This window comes from Colossoma macropomum, unplaced genomic scaffold (assembly GCF_904425465.1).
Source record: "Colossoma macropomum unplaced genomic scaffold, Colossoma_macropomum, whole genome shotgun sequence".
In the NCBI taxonomy this organism is placed as follows: Eukaryota; Metazoa; Chordata; class Actinopteri; order Characiformes; family Serrasalmidae; genus Colossoma; species Colossoma macropomum.
The window spans coordinates 58,060,394-58,084,069 of NW_023494792.1; the positions used below are offsets into that span (position 1 = coordinate 58,060,394).

At 40.7% G+C, this 23,676-nt stretch overlaps 1 protein-coding gene across 1 annotated transcript in view; it reads right to left on the reverse strand.

Moving 5' to 3' along the window:
• The window catches only part of plxna4 (plexin A4), a 439,320-nt gene that overhangs the window by 52,464 nt on the left and 363,180 nt on the right, over positions 1 to 23,676 (reverse strand). The window contains exons 17-22 of the mRNA XM_036577672.1: positions 22,904 to 22,997; positions 18,996 to 19,232; positions 16,974 to 17,120; positions 14,794 to 15,028; positions 13,308 to 13,450; positions 10,381 to 10,649 (exon numbers count right to left, since the gene is read on the reverse strand). Of these exons, the coding sequence (XP_036433565.1) occupies positions 10,381 to 10,649; positions 13,308 to 13,450; positions 14,794 to 15,028; positions 16,974 to 17,120; positions 18,996 to 19,232; positions 22,904 to 22,997 (1,125 nt within the window). The remainder of the gene's footprint in view (positions 1 to 10,380; positions 10,650 to 13,307; positions 13,451 to 14,793; positions 15,029 to 16,973; positions 17,121 to 18,995; positions 19,233 to 22,903; positions 22,998 to 23,676) is intronic.

The following is a 23,676-nucleotide window of genomic DNA, read 5'->3' on the forward strand; positions in this document are numbered from 1 at the left end:
TGGACTGTATGGACTGAGGAGTGAAAAATAATTTAAATATTTGAATATAAACTTTAAAAGCAAGACAATGTTGCTTCTCCATGATATGGACCCTTTACATTTTTAATTATAGCTTTGCGGCTTATATAATAACACTGTGTAAGTCATCTCACAACACACAGGGCTTGTTTTCTGAAGTACAGAGCCAGTCAGTATTAAAATACATCCCTTTGCACAATGTGTTAAGCAACACAGCTTGAAGTCAGAAATGACTTCAATTCACCATTCCAGCTCATGTGGGGAAGATTGGCCACTTAATGCACAGCAGAGCACCATGACGTTACCATCTCCTTCTTCAGGCATTTGCTCAACCTGTAATCAATGAAAAGTATTTTCTGCGTGTTATTTTTTATTCGCCTTTATAGCACAATGAGGCTTCACACTGCAGTAAGACTCAAAGTCTCTGAAATGTTTTATTCATGCTCTCACAGTTTTACCTGTCCTGGCTCCGCCCCCTCTAGTCCCCTGCCTAGTCCTACCTGTCATTAGTGTTTCCTTCTGTAGTTTGTAGCTCCTCCTACTAGGTATCATTCTCAGGTGTTTACACAGTCCTGGGCAAAAGTTTAGGCAGAGTTAAAAAGCTGTTTATTTGGTCAGAAAACATGAATATTCCAACTTGAAGAGGAAAGTTTGTGAATGAACTTTAAGCTGGCCTGAAAAAGCTGTTGCTACAGTATTCCAGGTGATTGCTAAGGTGTTGCTAGGCCATTGCTTTAGAATCCCAGGTGATTGCTAAGGTGTTGCTAGGCCATTGCTTTAGAATCCCAGGTGGTTGCTAAGGTGTTGCTAGGCTGTTTCTGTGGTATCCCAAGTGGTTGTTAAAGTGTTGCTAGGTTGTCGCTATAGTAAGTGGGTAAGGCCGACTCTTGTCGGAAAAAAGATGCATTTTTTGTGGGTTAGTCGAGCCAAACGCCACAAACTGTTGAAGCATTTTTGTCAAATGTTACCAGTCACTTTAATTATGTTTGCGAAATGTTAGTGTGACTTTCAGTTTTGGGGTTTTAGGTCTCTCTGTATTCAAAGAGAGGCCTGCTCTTTTACGAATGGGGGCATGGTTAACTTTGCCAGTGAGAAGACAGACTTTCTTATAAGGACTTTGGTTTTCAGTTGCAAGTTTTCTTCTATATTTGGCAGGACAACATTATTGGAGACACAACTTTGTTAATTCTATGTGCCCCAGAACATAAACTGCTTTACTGCAATCTTATTTCGTAAAGAGTCTGCTAAGATAATATGCTAGCAGCATCCCATTCCTGTACCCCTTATCATAAAATACCAGTTAAAACCTTGTCCTAAGTATTAATATCAGTAGAGTTGTGACCAGCTTCATCATCATCTAGTTCCAGAAGCTATCTCTGACTAGGAACAACTGGGAACTGAACATGACATGCAGACAGAAGGCACAAATGACTCTGATGGAACGTTTCTGATGCAGAGACATATGTAACAGGATGACCGCGTGCATGCGAATGCCTTCATCATATGCATATAAAAGTGAACGGAAGACTGGCTTATCACTCCCACACGGATAACCTAAAGAAAGCTCTCCTTTTTCCTCCGCCGCAGTTTTTATTAATGTTGGACGCGGCTGCGAAACGAGGCCGTGGGAGACGAGGGGTTATTTTTGAAAGCGTGTGCGGAGAGGAGCGAGCAGGACGGTGCTGGATGGCGCGGGAATGTGACAGATGGTTGCAGAAGCCGCTCGTTAGTTCGTTTTGCCTGTGCGCGTGTGTGAACTCAGGTTGGGGCAGGACAGATGGGGAGCAGCCATCGCACACGCTTTCTTGGAAAGGAAGAAGGGGGTAGAACTGGGCTGGAGCCGGCTGCCAAAGCCATCCTGCCTCACTGCATTTTAAACACTGATTTAGTAATCAAGGAAAAATTTGGGAGGGAGGGAGGGAGGGAGGAAGGGGGGGGGGTAAAGACTTACTGAGAGGCAGACTATGTCTCTCAGATTACTTACTAAGCTCTTTTTAACTATTTCTGTTGTATTAGGCCGATGTGGGCCACAGAGTCAGGGTTAATCACTTGGCCTGCACAATATGGACAATTGTATTGCACATACTGTCCTTTAAAATCATACTGGTTAATAATGAAAGGGGGATTCTGCTGAATTTTCAACATTTTGGCATAATTACAGAGTTAAAATGTAAACAAAGTCATTTAGAGTGGTTTGGTGTGAAACGCTCTATTCTAGAGAAACTTGCCAAGTCAGAATTGTTCACAGTGGTAGTGATAGGAACCAGACGTCCACCTCTAAAAGCTCCCTCACAGAAAGTTATACGATATAAATTGTTTAGATTTACCACTATTCCATGATTTTCAGTATTACATATGAAAACTCAGAAGACCTGTAGGTTCACTTGTGGTTTTAGATACTAAATAAAACAGCTGTAAACATTGCGGCCCCTGGTTCCTATCACCACCACTCTAAATAAGTCTCTATAATACCACTCTGAATGAATATCTTTACATCTCAACCGCTAAATCATGTTGTAATTCCCCTTAAATGTGACATAGTTAAAGGCTATTTTGACCAAAGCTTTATGTTTGCTGGATAACATGAATTCCTTCATTCATTCACATCCATAGAAATGTACAGGGAAATGTGAGACTTGGTTAAGATGCTCAGAGTCCACAATAAAACATTCAGTGATTTGTCTCAGGGCTTATTTACATATTGCGAGCTTTAGTAATATCAGTATTGCAAAGGCCAAAACCGATGAACAACAAATGCTGTGCATGCCTATAATTAGCTTAACATGACTCCGGCTCTCAGCATTGATAAATGGAGCTTTAACATCAGAAATGCACCTTGTACAATCAGTGGCCACTTTATTGGAAATGTCAGCCTTGTAGCTCCACCTTGATTGGGTACAGTTAGGGACTGTAGCCTATCTGCTGATACACTGTTTGTGCATCCTCTAACTCTTCATCAGTGGTCAGTTTCTGACCACAGAGAGCCTCTTGGCTGGAGGTCCATTCTCAACCTAGCGCTGACGTGTGTGAAACCCCAGCAACAGCACTATCACGTCAGTGTAACTGCTGTGTTGGAAATGATCCACCACCTAAGCAATATCTGGTCAACAGTGGTCCTGTGGTCAGAAACTGACCGATGATGAAAGGGGTAGAGAGTGGTCGACAGATGACATAACAGATGGGCCACAATCTGTAATTGTACACCTATATAGTAGACCTATAAGGTGGATGGAGCTCATAGAGTGGCCAAAGAGTGGGACGTAAGTGGTAATAAAGCTGTATAAAGCTTGTGCTGAAGCTCGTATAATCTTGCTAATTGATGTACAGAATTTTGTGTGACATCACCTGAAGGTTTAAAGCAACAAAAAAAAAGCTCTGCAAAAATATTTAAAGCTGCAATCAATGATTTGAAAAGTGTCTGAAACACTGACACAAGCATTTGTGGAAATATAACGCAAAGCCTTGAGCTTTAAGAAGACAATGAACAATAATTTAACAGAACAAAGTCAACTTTAATCTGAACCGCCCTATTTCTGTTTCGCAGATTAAAGAAAACGAAAGTCAGCACGCTTTCCAAAAACAGCCGTGTCCCGGCAAACACGTGAGATTGGTTAATGTGTTTGTCCTTGTGTCTGTCCCCTCCATAATCTCCCCCTCTATGATGGAGTTCTGATTGGGATCTGAGGGACACCCTTTATTTACCTTTGCTAAATGTCTTCCCGAGTTCTGGGTGCGATTAATCTTCCCTTTGTCAGACTCGATTAATCATGCCTGTCACAGGGTGAGTTATGGGGTTGGGAGGGGGGTGGAGGGGTGTTGATGGTGGGGTTTAAAGCTTTGGTCCCCCAAAAGGGACGGAAGACAAAACTGCAGTACAATCGGGTGGGAGGGACATCAGATTGATTGATATTTTCAGATGTGTTCACTGAAATTTCAATACACCACGTGTCAGCGGCAATAAGTTTCCAGCGGCAACAACGCTGTGTTTTAAAGCCTTTAAACATCATGGATGACTTCAAAGTCACTCCTTCATGGCTTCATGTTGCTGTCAGCTGTCAGTCACTGGCATAAGGGCCATTTAATTGCGAGGCATTACTGTCGAACTGTTTAGCAGAGCATGTAAGCGACATCTGTCGCTGTATACAGTGCAGGACATACTTACTGGAACCCGAACTATGCATAAACAGAGCAACTTAAAGATTCTGTGAAACGGTCTGGAAGTAGGGAATATTCACTGATGTTCGTGTATCAGTTGCATATGATTCAAAGGTTTGACAGGATTAGCTCATAGCATTAAATTCATACCATTCTAAAAGGATTTATATGTTAAATGGACAATGTGCTGTATTATTTGGCCCGTGCTACTGAATCAGCTCAAACTCTGGTCTCATAGTAAAAAAAAAACTATTTAAAAGAATAATTAGGTATTTGGATCTTTAATATTTACAATAATTATGTTATTATGTAATTATGTTATATGTTATTATTATCTCTTCAAACCCAACGCAATTATTTAGATCCTAATAAGCTAAATATATACACAATCATAACTTATAGGGTACTTTCTATCGGGAGGTGTCTGTTTGTGAAAATAATACTTACATTGTTTTTAAATGTTGCTTTTAAAAAGATTGTTTTTAAACTGAAATTGAAAACTGTAGAGTTATTTTTTTAAATGAAAAAATATTGCTGCACCACGTTTTCCTGTCACTACTGAAACACAAAGAGTTTTAGTATGTGGGAGCCTTATTTTAACCACGCCCCTGACACTCATGGCCACATGGTGAGCAGTTAGATCCCATTGTTTTGAAGTAAGTGTGTCCCAGAGTCTGACAATCAGTGTGGAGCATTAAAAATCGTCACTACCGAAACACATATTTTCTGCAATTTAATAAACAGAAGAATATTCTAATTTTATGTGTGTACAGCTGTTTAAAGCTGTGTTTTCTAGTCATGTACTGGTTAGTGTTTTTAAGTTCTGCTGAAAGTGTAACTACTGAAACAGTTACTATCAGAAATAGTTGATAGTTTCACTAGTGTTACTATTATTTTGGTAGTGAATAAACGGAATTTTCAATTGTTTATTGTAATAAAATAAACATAATTAAGGTATAGGGTCACTCAAAGGTTCGGACTTTGAATCAGTTGGTAGAATGAGTCATATACTCTTACTCTAGGCTGTAACTCTAGTTTACCATGTTGAAAAAGTGCTCGTTTTTCAATATAATCTGACAAGAATGGCACAAAAAAAGTAATTTAGCATAATGCCACCCACGCTAAGCCTGTGGTTCCCGAGGCAACGTGCTGAGGAAGAAATTTCCACTCATCGAGCCACACAGCTCGAAAGCATCCTTACCCGGCATTCTCGCGGCGATAACTGCTCCAGCCTGTAATTAAAGCTAAAAATCATTGAGCCCACTTTCATTCGGGGGATGAAATCTTAGTAATACCGCATTCGATTTCTTGCGCGATTGGATCGCAAAGAAGGGTTTAATCGGCTGGTGGGCCGGCGTCCACACGGACACCTCTTTACTGTAAATCAATAAAAATTATTACCTGTTCTAGCGATGCGGATTTACCTCCAGCCTGACAAATGTAAGCTGATGAGGGAACAATTCGTTTAAGCCTGGAGGCCAAAGTGTTGCAGAATGCAATTTATTTCCCCCCCCCTGCAAAACATGGCCTCAAGTTTTCTTGTAGCCTATTTTTAAAAGGGAGGAAGTTCAGCGAAAATTAAATGCTGAAAAATAACAAAACATGGAAATGACTTCTTCTGTACGGCAAATGAATGTCGGCGCTGGACTTTTTTGCATTTGTTATGCGTGGATTAAAAGATTTCATTCTCTTTATGCACATTTATAGCAAAATTATACTAAACTTTAAAAAAAATACAACAATGTTAGAAGAATTTGGACCTTTCGTTCAAACAGTGCTGCCTCCGCGCTTCAGCGTCTGTGCCACTGCGTTACAGAGATGCAGCAGAGCTGATTGCGTGGAGAATTGAGATTCAGAGAATTCCCTCCATCCCACAGGTTTTAGTGCTTTTTTAATTGGATCCAGGGCTAATTAATCATAATTATATTTTAATGATGAATGTGTCAGAGCATCTCATGTTTCCGAGAGAGGGAGCGTGTATTTCAATGTCACCAAATGCAATTATTCTCATTCAGCCCATGCATCATGATCTGATCCGCTGGGGTCATCAGAGCCGGCTCCTACAAGCGTATCACCATCTAAACACACGTGAGCGCTGCGTGCAGCTGGACAGGTAAGACTCTGTGAGTGTGCATGTTTACACACATGTATTTATGTGCTTGTGTGTCTTATCTCTCTTGGTGCTCGAGCAAATATATGAGGTGGAACATGACCTTCAGGTTCCTTCTCCATGTGAGTATGTGAGTCTGCATGTTTGAGCCTTTGTGCTAATGTTTATAGTATATGGACACAAAGTAGACGCACCAAAATGAAAATCCACAGCCGGAACGGAAATTCAGGACACACTGGGACGAAAATTGAAATCGAAAACCAAAAAAGCTACAGAGCCCTACTGGTGACATCCTGTGTAAATAAAAATAATGCATGGGCACGACTTAGTAAGGCGTGGGAACGAGATAATTAAGTTGTGGCCACGACTTAGCAAGGAGTGGGACGAGATCCTCATGCATGGCCACAGCTTAGTAAGGCATGGGAATGAGATGATTAGGCCTTGACCACAGCTTAGTAAGGCATAATCTCATTCCCACGCCTTACTAAGTCATAGCCACGACTTAATTATCTCATTCCCACGCCTTACGAAGTTGTAGCCACCGCTTAAATATCTCGTTCTAACACCTTACTAAGTCGTAGTCACGCATTGGGATCTCATCCTCATGCCTTCCTAAGTGGTGGCCACAACCTAATTATCTCATTCCCACGCCTTACTAAGTCGTAGCCACAACTTCATTATCTCGTCCCCACACCTTACTAAGTTATAGTCATGCATTGGGATCTCATCCTCATGCCTTCCTAAGTGGTGGCCACAACCTAATTATCTCATTCCCACGCCTTACTAAGTCGTAGCCACAACTTCATTATCTCGTCCCCACGCCTTACTAAGTCATAGCCATTACGTAATTATCTCGTTCCCATGCCTTACTAAGTCATAGCCATGACTTAATTATCTCGTTTCCACACCTTACTAAGTCATAGCCATTATGTAATTATCTCGTTCCTACGCCTTACTAAGTCATAGCCATGACTTAATTATCTCGTTTCCACGCCTTACTAAGTCGTAGCCACGCATTAGGATCTCGTTCCCACGTGTTAATACGGCATGGCCACGTATTATTTTTATTTATACAGGATGTCACCAGCAGGGCTCTGTAAAAAGCTGATGATAAAACAATTTACATAAATAAATCGCACGATTATTACAGTATTTAGGCTACAGTACGTGCCATGAAGACCAAGAGGGAACGGCTGGTCATCCAAGGCAATGAATGTTGTACATTTTTCGTTATTCTTCGCACTTTGGGAATTTTTTGCCATTTCCAACTCAGATGGTGTCGGCAAACTTGCAGGGATTTTTCTTTCAGTTGTTTCATTGTGTTCTGTGTATCAAATGGGATGTTGTGTTTTCAAGTGGAACCAAAGTTCTTGGATGAAGAAGAAGTTCTCCTCTTATTACTCAACATCAACAAAGAAAACAGACAGCTTGACTAACGTCCCTCATAGAAGCTGTGAAGTATTTACAGTCGACATCTTCAGTGTTAATCTGCTGCGGCTCAAACTGTTTCAATGCAGGATGAATTTAGCTTCCAGCTTCTCATTCAAACTTTCTGTTCCACTTAAAATAGTGCAAACGTTACGGTCTAGTGTCAACAGGCCACCAATAAAATGATCTGTAAAGTCTTTGATGTTGACACTTCATTGTAGCCCTACTTACTCTTTGTTTTTTTTCAGTCGAAATTTTCAGCCTCTTTTCAAAAGTGCTATTCTTGAACTTTTTTTGCAGGCAAAATTCTGGTGCATCACTAACATACATGTATGCTTACTCTGTACTTTTTGCTTCCACTCATTGGTCACATTATGAGGTCCACTTACCTTAAAGGTCCACTATACAGGCGTACAATTAGACTGTAGACCATCGGTTATGCACTAGAGGACAGCTAACACAAACTGTGCATCCACAGGTAATAGTCTCTACCTACACCAAAAGGTTTGTAAGTGTCCAGTCAGCATATGTATGTGTGTGTTATATGCATTTTTTCCCTCGCCACTCTCTCTCTCTGCTTCCATCTCTAATGATTTTGCTTTCATTGCTCTCGTTAATGATTTTCCGTAACTATGAATGCGTCCCATGATGCATATTGACAGTATAAATATCAGGGGGCCAGCAATGAAGGGAAACCTCAGCATTGCAGTTTGTGTTTGTAAGCATATGTACAACTTCATATCTGCCTGAGGAACTGCATCTGCAGATCTGTGAATGTGCCCAATTGCCACTGGATTTTAATGCACATGCTGACAAGGGCCATGATTGATGGGCTTGATGTGAATTTAATGAGACGGCTTCGAACTGAGCAGAGACATTTGTGCTGCAGAGCAGATGCTGCTAAAATTAATGGAGGTGGCTGTCTTTCATTTGAGATATATATATATATATATATATATATATATATATAGACAGATATATAGATAGATAGCTAGACAGACACTGTCCAAAGAAAAAGATATCTCTATTTCTGTAAATTTTTATGTTTCTATGTAATTGCATGACAAATGGACCAATAGAACTGCTCCAAAATCACTTGTAATAATCTGTATGTCTATAATAATCTATCTGTATGTTAACTTATATTATATCGAACCCAGGCCATTCTTGCTGTGAAGCGACAGCGCTACCCACTGCGCCACCGTGCCGCCCTATATATATAGGGCGGCACGGTGGCGCAGTGGGTAGCGCTGTCGCTTCACAGCAAGAATGGCCTGGGTTCGATTCCTGGCCGGGTGACCATGGTCATTTCTGTGTGGAGTTTGCCTGTTCTCCCCGTGTCTGCGTGGGTTTCCTCCCACAGTCCAAAAACATGCAGTCAGGCTGATTGGATGTGCTAAAAGTGCCCCTAGGTGTGAATGTCTGCCCTGTGATGGACTGGCAACCCGTCCAGGGTGTATCCTGCCTTCCACCCAATGACAGCTGGGATAGGCTCCAGCACCCCGCCGTGACCCAGAAGGATAAGTGGTTTAGATGACATATATATATAATACATTTATTTAATTTTCAGTTAACACAGCCATTAAGCAGTAAGTCATTTTTCAATGTCAAGGAAAAAGCAAAAAACCTACATTTAACAGAAAATTACACAAACTTTTCAGGAGACTTGCTTTCAGTTTCTCAAAGAAATCTGCTGGGATATTTTCCCCACAGTTGGTTTAGCATTTTCTGCTTTCCAAGATCCAAATAATCCCAATAACAACTGACTCCTCATTTTAGTGTTTTAGCACACATTCGTCTCCTTTTCTCAGTAAGAGCTTCTTGACAGCTACACATCCTTTCAGACCCACAGCGCTGAGTCGTCTTCTCACAGTGGAAGGATGGACAGAAACACCTGTGGATGTTTTCAGATCTGAAGCAGCTTGATTTTCTCCTCTCTCTCAAAGATGAAAGCTTTAAGCGCTTTGTTTATCTGAAGGGGACAGTGTTGCTGGTCTAGCAGGTCTTCTAAGTGGTTGTTAGAAATTTTCTCTTTGCTCTTGAACTCCAGTTTTGGAAACTCCTGTCTGTTCACTTATTTTCCTTTGACGTTCTTCCACAAACGGATTTTCTTATATCTCATCCTTTCAGAAATATCTCCTCAACAAAATGAATAACTTCTACTTAATGGCCATTTTGACTGGAAATTGAATAAACGAATGGTGGTATCAGTCATTAGCACAGCAGTACTTGGTAAAGCACACAGCTTTGACTCTACATATGCTTTCAGACACTATGAAACAGCCTTTCAAAACTGCTGGCAATTAATTTAACAAACCCAGAACGGAAAGTTCAGTTGGACTAACTGATTTGGAAGAAATGTTTTGAACACCACAGTCAGAAGGTTGAAACAGATTAAAATCATCCACTCACACAACCAAACACTTGCTTCAGTAATATAATATAATAACGTGATGTATATATTGGGCATCCCAAGACACAGTGCATACATTCCAGCCCCTTCTGACCCACCTTTTCACTGAAAGAGTAAAATGCAGACCGACTGAATCTTAATGTTAATGCTTCTAAAGTTATATAGTGTACAGTGTTGTATAGATTCAAATCATTTTCATGCTGTATGCATGCGAAGATGCTGCATGCCGGTTTCTGGGCGGTGCCGTCTCTCTTACCTCCTGAGCAGCAGTTTTGGGTGGTTCTTGCTCTCCAGGTTCTTGTCTATGAGGTCGGACAGCAGGTGTTTGAGCACGTCAGTGGCGTACTCCAGCTTGCTCTGCAGCACGGTCATGATGAGAGAGGCCACGTTTCCGCGGTCCCTCATGGAGAAACCTCTCTGAGACTCCAGCGTGCGGATAAAGGACAGCAGGAACACCTTGTTGTTGATCAGCTGGCCGAAGAGCTTCAGACCCTTCTCCACCTGCTCCTGCCTGTAGCCTGGCACCTGCAAAAACAACAAGAAGATGCTCTGTGGTTACAGAAGTACTACGTGTTCACAAAATATGCAGAAGATGTTTTGTGAATGACTTTTTAAAGGGCTTGTATCTTACATTTGTCCCTTAAAGCCCATCTGTGTGGCTTTATGTGCCTAACACAGTCATAATTCAGTTTTATATTGACCATTTTCCAACCTCTGTTCATCCTTTAGAATTAAATATTTTTAAATATGTAAATGAGCTCTGTTCTGATTGGCTCCTCATATGGTGCCTCATTCAAAAAGGGGCCCACTCCTTATAACTTCAGCATGAATGGGCGGGGCTAAACTGCTGTAGGCTGAATAGGTGCATATATGTAAATATGTTATTTGTTGTGACGTCACAGAAACAGTGAAGTCAAAGCGAGTTGTTTGTATATACAGTATGTGGCCAAAAGTTTGTGGACACCAATGTTTCTTCCAAAATCAAGAGTATTAAAAAGATATTTGTTCCCCCTCTGCTGCTTTAACAGCCTCTACTCTTCTGGGAAGGCATTACACTAAATGTTGGAACATTGCTGTGAGGATTTGATTGCATTCAGCCACAAGAGCATTAGTGATGTCAGCTACTGAAGTTGGATGGTCAGTTCTGAATCACTCCAACTCCTCCTGAAGGTATTGTATGGAGCTCCATCACTTCATAGAATGAAGTTATTCTGCTCAAAGCCCAATAATGCTGAGAACATGAATGTTTCCATAAAGCACTATTTCTTTCAAACAGCAGCATTTAAGCACAATATGTTATTGAAGTAGCGATGCTAAACGTCAGTGAAAAGCTGACCTGGTCTAAGCTTTAAAAAATATAAATTATTATAACTTTTCTACTCAGCTTTAATTATTAAATAACATATAATTTATTATGATTTAGCAAACAATAAAATGTGCAAATGCTTGTGTTTTGATTTATATTGATAGCTAGCTTTACTTTTAAGTGAACACATGTGAAAATTATTACAGTAAAGAATGCCATGACATATTAAAACTAATAAGTTTTCTTTCTAAGCAAAATAGCAGCAAGTTAATCTGTGGCGACTTGTCGAATGTTTTCAAAAAGACTCTGTAGTGTAAATTTGTAAACCTTGGCTAAGATATATTAGCTCATTTCTGGGTTGCTAGACAGCAGGTATTTGATGCCGACAGCTGATGATGAACAATTAATACTGCAGAGGCCTCCTAATACCTGTCATTTGTCCCATCAATAACCATTACAAACCTGTCACTATCCAGAGGTACGCTGACTGCCACATCCACCGCATATGATTTTATTATAATCTCCTCCAGAGAGAGGCCATGTTTATTCCAATTAAGGCTTAATTAACGCAGCTTATTAAAACCAGAGCTCATCAGAAGTAAGGATCTAAGCCTCGGCTTTTAGGATGAGTCTCCCTGTCTGGAGAGATTCGATTAGGAATGTCCATCACTGTCATAAGTTGGTATAAATAACCGGTGGTGTGCTGTAGACTTTAGTCTATTAGGCTTTTAATTTTCCTCCCTGTGCTCAGAAAACAGTTGTGTCATGTCATTACTGCGATTAACGAGTGAGTGATTGTGAACGAGAGAGCGGCTCATTATGTCTAGGGAAAAAGGACGTAAGAGACTGAGAGCGGGAGAGGAAGCGAGGAGGAAGTATTATTTTAATATAATTGTCCATCAGTGTAAAATATCCTGTCCATCAGAGTGAGGCCTCTATATGTGTTCGCTCATTATCTGTGGTGGGACAGATAATTGGAGCCATTTGAAGTGATTTTTGCTCCAAACAGCTAAATCAGGACAGCATATTAGCAAGGGGCCATACAGTTGTATGCAAAAGTTTGTGCGCCCCTGGTCAAATGACGTGTTTTTTGATTTGTTGAACTTGTTGAAGTACAAATCCTCTACAGGGAAGACATTTGAAAGCACAGTTGGTGTTTATTTGCTGAATTTAACATATTGGAGGGAAAAAATGAACCATAAAATGTGGCTGGTGCAAAAGTGAAGGCATATTTTATATTTTATATGCTATATTTTATTTTTATTCCCAATATTTTATACTCAGCAAGAATGGCTCACATCATTCAGAACCAAAATATCCTATTTTTTCCTGTTTTAAAAGGAAATAGTTTGATGTTGTATGTTATAAAATGTACCGTTAATTCTTCAGTGCATATAGTCCATATATGGAAACTAAACGGAAAAAACAGCCAATTTAAATGAATCGTTTTTGTGATGTCACAAATGTACTTACATCTATCCACCTATTCAGCCCACAGCAGCTTATCCCAGCCCATTCACACTGAAGTTACAAGTGTTTCAGCCTAGGCTTTTAAAATGAGGCACGGTAAAGGGCAGCCAATCAGAAAGGAGCTCATTTACATTTATCAGTCTAAAAGGCAAAGTACCTAAAACAGCCTGTTTAACTCTAAGGAACAAAGAGAGGTTGGAAAGTGGTCATGTCAAAATTAATTGGCTGTTATTGGTACAGAATAACAACATAAATGTCACAATGACAAAATAAATTACAAGGAAAATTTAAGTGATTATTACTTAAATAGTTCTAAAGCAGTTCTCGCCAAATGTTTCCCATCATTCATTCATTCATTCTTTCTTAGCATTAGTTAGCATTTCTGGAACAGTGATGTGGGTTCTGACCTCCAGGTCTCTGAGCACCGGGTGCTCCTCAATTCCAGGAAAAAGCACACGCATCGTATAGGTTCTGTAGTCCAGGAAAGGGATGCCGGCTCCATCCAGGTCACTGGTCAGCTCATTAATATCAGTCTGTAGCTCCGCAAAGGCTGCAGGAAAAAACCCAGAACAACATCAGATGAACCTTGATCATTGCAAATTACCAAATGCCTCCATTAGTCCTGAGCTACTCGTACTTAAACCGATCAATAAAAACAATTGGATAATTCAGTGCTTTTGTTAGAGGATACTGTACTTCGATTACCTCCGTCAGCAGAATGAGGTGCATTTATTCAGTTCTGCACCTGGACGCAGCACTGCAGCTCCACTGAGTAAGAACAGTTAATTCAGGGCAGGCCGCCGGCCAAATTTACTGTTAAAAATGCTACAGCAAGCATAATGCATTTGGCCAGTTTTCCCAGCTGTGAAGAACACCATTTGAAACTTGCCAAAAGAATGGGAAGGATTCCTGTAAACATTAATTTAGGGCACTGAAATGTGTATAAGAGACAAAGACGACTGGGCAGTGTATTTACTGAGCGCTGTCAGCAGAGCAGCGCCTCCTGGGGCAGTGGGGTTAAGTGCCTTGCCCAAGGGCACAACCAGGTATACCTATACTACACCTGACTATACCTAGTCAGTTGTGAGATTTGAACCCACAACCTTCCAGTCAATGGCACACTTCTCCTACCACTAGGCTACCAGTCACCCTGAGGTGGGTCAAAGACTGGTAACAGTTCATTGTAGGTGCACAATTTAAATGAATGAAAAGCCTCTGAATATGCAATCATTAAATAAATGAAATAAAAGCCCCTCAATCCATACTTCACTTCTATATTTAACATATTTAAAAGCCTCCTAGCACCAAAAACGTGACAGTGCAGGAGATAATCAGCTACTGCACAATAATTGAGAATTAATCATTTTGTTGTTTTCATTACTTTTTTTTACCATGCTGTCACAAATAAAAACACAAGCTGTTTATTATTGTTATTTTTCAGGTCTATTTTTATGTCATTACTTTTTGCATTATTGTCAGATTGTTGGGGGTGCAGGGGGGCTCCAAACACGTTCATGCCTACAGGCCTCATGAGACCATGATCCATCCCTGCCTGAGGATGAGAGCTTATGTGACAGGCTCATAATTACAACACTTTTAATGGTGAAAGTGATGCTACAGAGTTGGGTTTCATTTAGTTGAATGCTGCAGAAGTTCACTTTAACTTTTCTGCAAAGCTGTTTCTTTGTTACAGAGTGTCAAAGCACTGCTGCAGTCAGAGGCACCGTAGCCCGCAGTGCAGGTGCCAACAGCTAATGTGCTCTTGCTGTATTGGCAGGAACTGAACTTTGAGATGTGCTGCAAAGAAGTTTGCGAAAGAACTTCTGTAATTTACAGTCCAACTCCTCAAAACCGCCTTCACTGTCAGAACATTTGGTGAGTTTCACCGCCTACCTTCTTTACATTCCAACGCCACTCTGGACTCCAGGTTGTCCATCTGCATCTGCAGGCGTTTGAGGGTCAGGTCACTCTCGCGGGACTTGCGTTTGTAGGCGATGAGGACGATGACGATGAAGAGGATGAGGAGGCCTCCGGCACCGGCGATGCTGATGATGGCCGTGCTGCTGAGTGGACTGTCGGAGGTGATGTGGACCACACCTGGAGAAAACTCGATCCCACCCACGCGCGCCTGACGCACAAGACATGCACAGGAAAGATAAGGAGTCAAGACCGAGTCCTGTGATTGTCTTTTACAGCCAATTCACATTACATAATTACTATCATTAGATTATTGTAGAGTTAATTACATAGTAATGTATTCCATTTACATTCAATTTATATGCTGCATAGCCTGCACTTATTACTTTTTTCCATCAGAACAGGCTAAAAATGAAAAGGAAGGTCTTTACTTTCTATAAAATATCTCCTCTTCATCCAACTGTGGTATAGACTGAAAGCCTGGAATTCGCTATGGAGAGAATTTCTCAGTCATCAATGAGTGAGAAATAATTAAAGACAATGCAAGAAGAGGGTTTCATAGCACACATACCAAAGTGGAACAGGGCATAAGTCGATCTGAAGTGTTTTTGGAGTTTGAAGCGATGCGAAATATTGCTTTTATTCATCTAAACTATTTTACTTTGCACTGTTTCATTCAAAGTAATATGCGAGTAGGAAAAGGTTAACACTTAAACTGCTTGTTACCAAAAAAAGTCATTTTTTAGGTTGAACTGACAAACAATGTCATTTTATTTCATTTTTCATTAGTTATCAAATATTTAGTTCTCACTAGGGACACTACAGTACCTCTATTAAAGGGGGAATTCCACAGATTTTTCAAAGTTTAAATGTAAACAAAGTCATTCAGAGTAGTTTGGTGTGAAATGCTCTGTTCTAGAGAAACTTACTGAGTCAGAATTGTTCCCAGTGGTGGTGATAAGAACCAGACGTCTGAGGAGTTTAATGCCTCTAAAAACTCCCTCATAGACAGTTACAGCATCAAATGGTTGGCAATACGCTGCCTGATGTCTGAGACATTGTTTTATGACAGGTGTGAGAAGCTGAATCATATTTTGGAAAATCCATTCTTGGTGGAGGGGTAATTGCAGGGTGTTGTGAGGCAAAATAGTCCCCAAAGAAAACTTTTTTTTTTTTAGATTTATCACTATTTACCATCATCAACATTACATATAGAAACTCAGTAGACACATGCAGGCTGACTGGTGTGTCCACAGCGGCCATATAAAAGGCTACATTTGCCTGGTGATCATCACGACACCTGGTTCCTGTCACTACCACTGTAAAGAAATCTGAGTAGGTAAATCTCTACAATGAACCATCTCACATCAAACCACTGAATGACTTTGTTTACATCTCAACCACTAAATTATCGAAAAAATTTTGCAAAACCGGTGGGATTCCCCTTTTATTAGATTCCTATTATGAGAGTTTTGACATCGCTGTCTGTATGTTTTATGATCTACTGTGAGCAGCGACAAAGGAAAGCAAAACAATCAAGTTAAAGCAGGTGAAACCAGGCTAATCTGAACAGTACAAGGGGTCAAAGGTATAATGGGACTTTTCTAGATCTTTGGTTACTGAATTTAACTCTAAATGAATAAGATTCCACATCATTTACACCTCGGCATGACCTAAAGCAGACACAGCAGGGAGCTGTAGATCTCCTTCAGTGTGACATTAATCTAAATGGATCACAAATGCAGCTACACAAAGGCCTTCTTAAATATGGAGTACGAGGTGCACTTAAACGAATGTCTGGGCGGAAAAGCTGGCACTTCACCGTGCGATATTAAAGCAAACAGAGACGGCAGCAGACGGACCCACAATGCCTGCTGTGTTTGTGTGTTTGTGACGGTAAACGGATCTGCAGCTCTGTCTGCCGATCGTCTGTCAGCAGGCCAGGTGGCGCTGGCCCAGCGCTCCCACTCAAATCACAAATGGAGCCTCTATTAGGTTGTGCCCAGCTCTAATATGTCTTACAGAGATGCTGTTTGTCGTCCCTCTGTCTGCCTTTAAAGCCGGACAATAACTGTACGCACGACGGTACACTGGACCACTGAAGAAAGAGGATTCTGAGGACATGATGAAGTATCCAAAACGCAGTGGTCACTCACCAGGACCTTGTGGCGGCCAGTTAGAGTGGGCGATTCGCACAGCAGCTGGGTGTCAGATACGGTTAAGGTGCAGGGCTTTTCTCCGATCAGAACTGTGTAGTTCAGCTTGCCGTTGCCACCAGGGGTCGGGGGGAGGAAGTTCCTGCCCTGGAACAGACATTCAGAATAGAATGAATAACTGCACATCGAGCAAATAGCAAGATTAGAAACTAGAATGAAAGACGGTCTTTAAAGTTTCTTTTTGAAAGAGACTAATGCGGCTGGGACACTTGCACAGAATACGCAATATGGTGTCCTACTAGTCAGTGTTTCCCACACAAAGGCTACATGTGCCCTAAGGACGTTGATGGCAACCCAAGTATATTTTGTCCCATTATAACAAATTCCGAAGGAAAATATTTGACATTTAAACAACAGCACACGGTGTCACTTACGCACAGCATCACTCTTTTTGCTGTGCTCATTTCAACGACCTAAATGCTGTTCTGGCTGCTACCTCAGTGACTGCTGTGCTCATATAGGCTAGTCTGCTAATATGTCATAGTATATTACATCCTCCTTTACCCAACTCCACATATTCTCAGTACTGACAGTCATTCCTTTGGAGCCTTATTAAAAGACCTGCACTGTTAATTATTGCTAGCATTTCACAATATTTAACATTCAGTTCAGTTTCATAGTAAAATACTGTATTCATCATTTTTATTGTTAAATCTATTCATCTTAAGATATTTTCTGTAGTAAGAATTATCAAATATGATGGCAATCAGGGTTAAAAAGGCATTTGAATGAAAACATTTTTGATTCTTTTTAATTCACATTTTGATATTTGAAGGATTTTTGACCAAAATGTTACTGTTTTTTGGTATCGCCAGATGTGAGTTTTGGTCATTTTTGTGCAGATTATAGGCAAATGCCTATTCAGATATTCTGTGCATATATAGAGCAAAACATGGTGAATAAATACGTTCACTGTTTTTGTTTTCTTGTTTGTTTTTATTAAAATACTTACAGGTCTAATAAAATTAAAAATAAATTACACTAAATAGATCACTGCTAAGTTTAGCTATTGTTATGTAAAAATACAGGAGGTTACTGTATTTTAATTCCAGTTTATTACAGTAAGTGTACAGTAGAATGAAGCTACATCACAGTGATCTTGTGCTCCAGCTGACTCTGGACTCACAGTATAGAGTTCCTGTTATTTACTCTTAATATGTTACAGCATGTTACTGTTGAAGTAATTGTTGGTGTAGTGTAGTGGGTAACACCTCTGCCTTCTACGTTGTAGGCTGGGGTTCAATCCCAGGCTGGGTAAGCACCCTACACTATACCAATAAGAGTCCTTGGGCAAGACTCCCAACACTACCTTCACCTGCCTGTGTAAAACGATCAAATTGTCAGTCGCTCTGGATAAGAGCGTCTGCCAAATGCTGTAAATGTACGTAATTCAACTACTAGCCAGCAATCTACTGTAATTTTACAGTGACATGTTTCACATTGTGAGTAAGTAAACAAATGCTATGATGAATTTGGATGTCTGTATATTCACATAAGCTCCCCCACCACCCCACGTTGCCCCCAGGGTTGTTTCAGACCTGTGGGAAACGCTCTATTAGGTACTCCTACAATATAGGCTGAAGGTTTGGAAGCAACATGACCCTTTTAGCTTTTCAATGTGTTTATTACAGAACAGAAGTGTTTGATGAAACAGTGTACAGCATGCAAAACAATAGCAATAGTGTACACCTAAATGATTCTTAATTTGTTTTGCTTCTGGTGATTATCCTGCAGAGTTTTATTACAGCTGTAATCAGATCAACCTAATTCTCACATCCAGACTCTCCTGAAGGCTTGATTAACTGAATCAGGTGCGTCAGATTGGGGGTTTGTAATTAATTAAAGATTGGTCAATTTAAGAGTCTGTTATCAACAAAGACCCATATAGTATGTACTATAATGTATAATACATAGTACATACTATACTGGAATACATATTGCCTGTCCTGAACACTGAAATACCTTCAGAATGATGGGAGATCCAGGCTTGAGCTCCTGAACCCCAGACGCACTGAGCGGCTCGAACACTGGGTTTGGGTAGTAGAGGAAGTTGATGTTCTTGAGGGCCAGCACAGCCTGCACGTTGTCCAGGATGAAGCCAAACTCATCTGGTTTCTCCACCACCTCCTCCCTGTTCAAGCTGCCTGGCAGCGCTGGGGCCTGGCACAGCATGGTGGTGGCACTCAACACCTGGCAAGTCTGTGGAGGAGATGAAAGAGAAACAGAGCGGATTACGCTGAGCCAATTTGCTGAAGTTTGTCGGGCTCACTTACGTTGTGCCTACTCTCACTGGCCATCTTACTAAGTAAATCATAAAGATGCATCTATGCAGGTTTACAGTTACAGACTGGAGCTCATCTACTGTACAGTTCATCAGTCCATCTATCACTGGACCACCACAGACCAGTTATGACTCGCTTGGTGGACCATTCTCAGCCCAGTAATGAAAACAGAATGGGAGTGCCATTTTAGTGTATCAGACACAGCAGTGTTGATGGGGTTTTGAGATGCCAGTGTAACGGCTGGGTTGAGACTAGTCTTAAAGGGGAATTCCACCAAGTTTCAAAATTTCTTTAAAATGAAATGGTTAAGATGTGAGCAGCCTCTCAGAATGGTTTGGTGTGAAATGCTTCATTTTAGAGAAACTTAGAGAGTCAGAACTGTTCACAGTGGTGGTGATAGGAACCAGACGTCTACCTCTAAAAGCTCCCTCACAGAATGTTATTATATGAGATGGTTACACTGCCTGATGCCCGAGACATTGTTTTACATAAAAGTTTAGAAGTTTGACTAGTAATTTTGGACAGTAATAAAATGGACAAAAGTTTCTCTACAATTAACCATTTCACATTAAGCCACTCAGTTGTGCAGACATCTTGAAAAATTGGTTGAATTCCAAATTTAAAAGCAGGAATATCCACCCAACAGTGGTCTTGTGGTCAGAAACTGACCTCTGATGAAAGGCTAGAGCATGACTGAAATGAACTGTGCCTCTACAGTCTTTTACTGTTCACCTACAATGTGTAGCAACAATATAGGTGAGTCTAATTGAGTGTTCAGTAAGCGTATATGGGTGGACGTGAGAGTATACAGAGAGCATTATTGTTATTTAGCTATTGTTTCATTTGAATTATTTTATTTATTCTAAAATTGTCAAGCTATTGTTTTACATCTTTTATTTCTTTATTTATTTCATTCGTTATATTTTTATTTATCTTATTTATTAAGTTACTATATTGTTGTACTATTAATGGTTTATTGATTTATTTTTTTATTTCCTACTATGATTATTACTACTTTTTTAGCATTTGATATGTTTTTATTGTTTAACTTCTCAATCCCTGATTTTTGTATTGGCTCGGTTACATTGTAAATGAGGGTCTCCCTCAATTTAAGTTTAAATAAAGGTTGACTGATTGATTGATTGATTGACTGATTGATTGATTGAGGTTGAGGAATTAATGAATTAACCCTATGGAACCAAGTGTCTCACTGGTTATCTGTTCTGAGAATGTGGTGATGGTCCCTTTAACTCATTTAAATCTGCTCTCAGAGGTCTACGCTGGACAGAGTGAAACGTATCAGTATGCAGAATCTGAGATTTCTGTGTGCTACTACGTTTTTATCGCTGTGTTAAAGATGCACAAGGCTTCTTTTATTATTGGATGTACTGTGCTCATTCAGAACACACTGATTATTATTGTTTTCTTTAATCAGACTAATGCTAAAACATATGTGTGACTCATTCTTATTCATGTTTGCTTATTCAAAAATGTAGTTCGTGACACAAACTGAAGAAAAATCTAAGAATATTCGCTTTGTTACAAATGTAAATAAGTGCACCAACAGAACAGAAACGTCATGCTATTAAGGGAGAAGAGCAGACAAAACAGCATAAATAACCAGGCTTTTGTTTCAGTCTTGAACGGCTAGTGGTTGAATGGAAAGGCTGGAGGATGGAGCGAAGGATTAGATGTTTGCATTGTTGGATGGATGCATGATTGGTTTGAATGGATGAATCAATGATAGATTGGATTTTTGAATTAAGGGAAGGAGGTATGGATGGTTGGATAGATGGACTGACACAAAACTAGTTACAGTACATCTCATAATGGCAAGTCAACCATCTACTGTATTTGGAAAGTCAACACTGTTAGAAATAAAGGTTCTCTGCATTCACAAAGCTACAAACAATGAAAATGTTCCCTAAAAGGTACAACAGTGGTTTTAAGGTCTGATTGTGAACCTTAAATAAGTTTTTCCAGGTGAAAAGTTCGTATTTGTACCTTTTCATAACCGAATGTTTTAAAACAGAACAGTAAAATAGAAGCCTGGAGACGAGACAGGGTGTGTGGAGTCAGTACAGCTTAGAACATATCATTTCAGTGGATTTTGGTTCAGTTATGTTCCCTGACTAAAGGTACTGAGATGGACCCTTGAGGGTCCCACCCCAGTGACAAGAGAGGGACTGCTTCAGTGACAGTTTCAGACCCTTATTTCTGTATGGACCGAAAAATAATAGACTTCCCATCTGCAGTGTTTCTCAGAGGAATCTGCTGCTACCACTATTACAGGAAGAACCTGGGTTTAACCTCATCTTCTCAAAATGGCAGTCCCCTGAGTGCGCACACACATACACACACACACACACACACACAGATCCCACCCCCTCACCAAAGGAGCGCTAAATCATTGGCAGTTTTAAAATGGCTGCTCTCAGCACACCAAGCCTTTGATGTGCGCTGTGATGCTGATGAGTCACCGCCACATAACTAACCGAGCTCACCTTCACTTTCCCGAGAAACACTCAGCACCATCACCTCTCTCCTTTCTTTTATCTCTCTCTCCCCTACTCTCTCCATCTCTCTCCTCCTTCTTGCTTTCTTCATCATTTACTTTTTTCCCTCTTTCCCTCTCTCATGCTAAAAGAGAGCAGGTCAACAAAACTGCCACTTTCAGGTTGCTGCTGTCTGGCCTCAGTCAAATGCGCCTTCCTTTTTTATGATGCGTGTGAATAAATGTTTGGCGAGGCTCATAAATTCCATTCTGCGGCTTTGAGCTGCTGGTAAAACATCCAGGCGGACGTTTCGGCATTCAGAAACTTCCCCTCTGAGCCTCCTGGCCATTTTAATTGGTTTCCTCACAAAGCCTGAACAGTCAGACTGACAAATCCTGAGAGACACCAGAGACTCTCTGCTCCCTCATACAAAAAGGATGAGAGGGAAAATGCTGGAAGTGTCTTCTGCGTTTCGCAGATAGGGGGCGCCATTTCACAGAGCATCCAAACCGGTCAGGCTCTTTCCAGCCTGGTTATTACAGCCAAGGGAGAACAAGAGTGCTATATTCAGACGCTTTGAGGGGGAACTTTTTTCTGCTCTGTTTTAAGGAGCGGCGTGCCAGAGCCTTATCATATCGCGGCTACAGATGCCGTATGGGCTCGTGTGAGAGATACGGCAGCGAGATAACATTTCACTCTTTTGTCTCTGCAGACTTTCAATCAGGTCTCGGTGAATGCAAGCCTCCCACGGATCTATGGGCCCATTCTGCGCGAGGGTAACGCAATACCCCTGTCTCCAGTGTTACGGCGATTTCCTCCCTCCTTCACAAAGCGAAGGGGACATTGTCGCCACTGTTGGTGGGTCCAGTCCTCTCGCTCTCTGTTTCTCTCTCTTCTTGTCTTTCATTCTCTATTTCTTTCTCTCCCTCTGTTCTCCTGCCACATTGCTGGAGCCAACGGTGCATTTCCCGCATCAGAAGCTGTGGAGCAGGTGAAATGACCCTGCTGATGGTCGTTATGGTTCACCAGCTCCTGTGTGGGTGAAAGGGGAACACTCATTGACCGTTCAGGGTTAAACAGCGGTTGAACTCACGTTGGTCGTCTCCTGGTTGTTGTACTTGGCTCTGATTTGAGGGTTCTGGATGATGTCCAGGTTGGTGCCCGTCACTGTCACCGGTGTATTTCCACTGTAAGACAAGATTACATGTTCTCAGGAAAAGCTTATTTGTTGACTTTAAATTGTACCAAACTTTAAAAACACTATGTAATTCTTGGAAACCTTTACTTGAGCCTTACTACATAACATGGACATAACTGTGCCATAAACATGTCATAGCAGATGTCATATTCTGTCACGAGTTGTTATGACAGATTCGGCTCAGTAATACAACAAAATCATGTAACCATTACCAGTAACTGTCATGACTGATGCCACATTTTTGCTAGCATTCATAAGCCTACATCACATAAACCTACCCAGACCTTTATAAAGGCTTATTCCAGCAAGCGTCATTTGTCATAGGGGTGGGCGGTATGGGGAAAACACAACATAGGACTTGAAAACATTTTCAAAATACATGATATGTATCATGATAATTTGTTTTTTCTTGATATTTTTTTGTCGCCCTTGAGTAAAGTGCTATAGTGTACTCTAGTCAGCCGTCATCACATCAAACATTATGACATATATCATAACAGTATATAATAATAGTAACATCACTGTTTATTACTGGACATAAGCTCTTATGACAGCATTTGGTATCTGCCTTGATGTTTATGGCCTGGCTATGTTAATATTAAGCAGCAGAGTTCAAGTAAAGTGTTATACCCAGTTTTTATGTTTATCCCATTGTCCGATGACCAAAT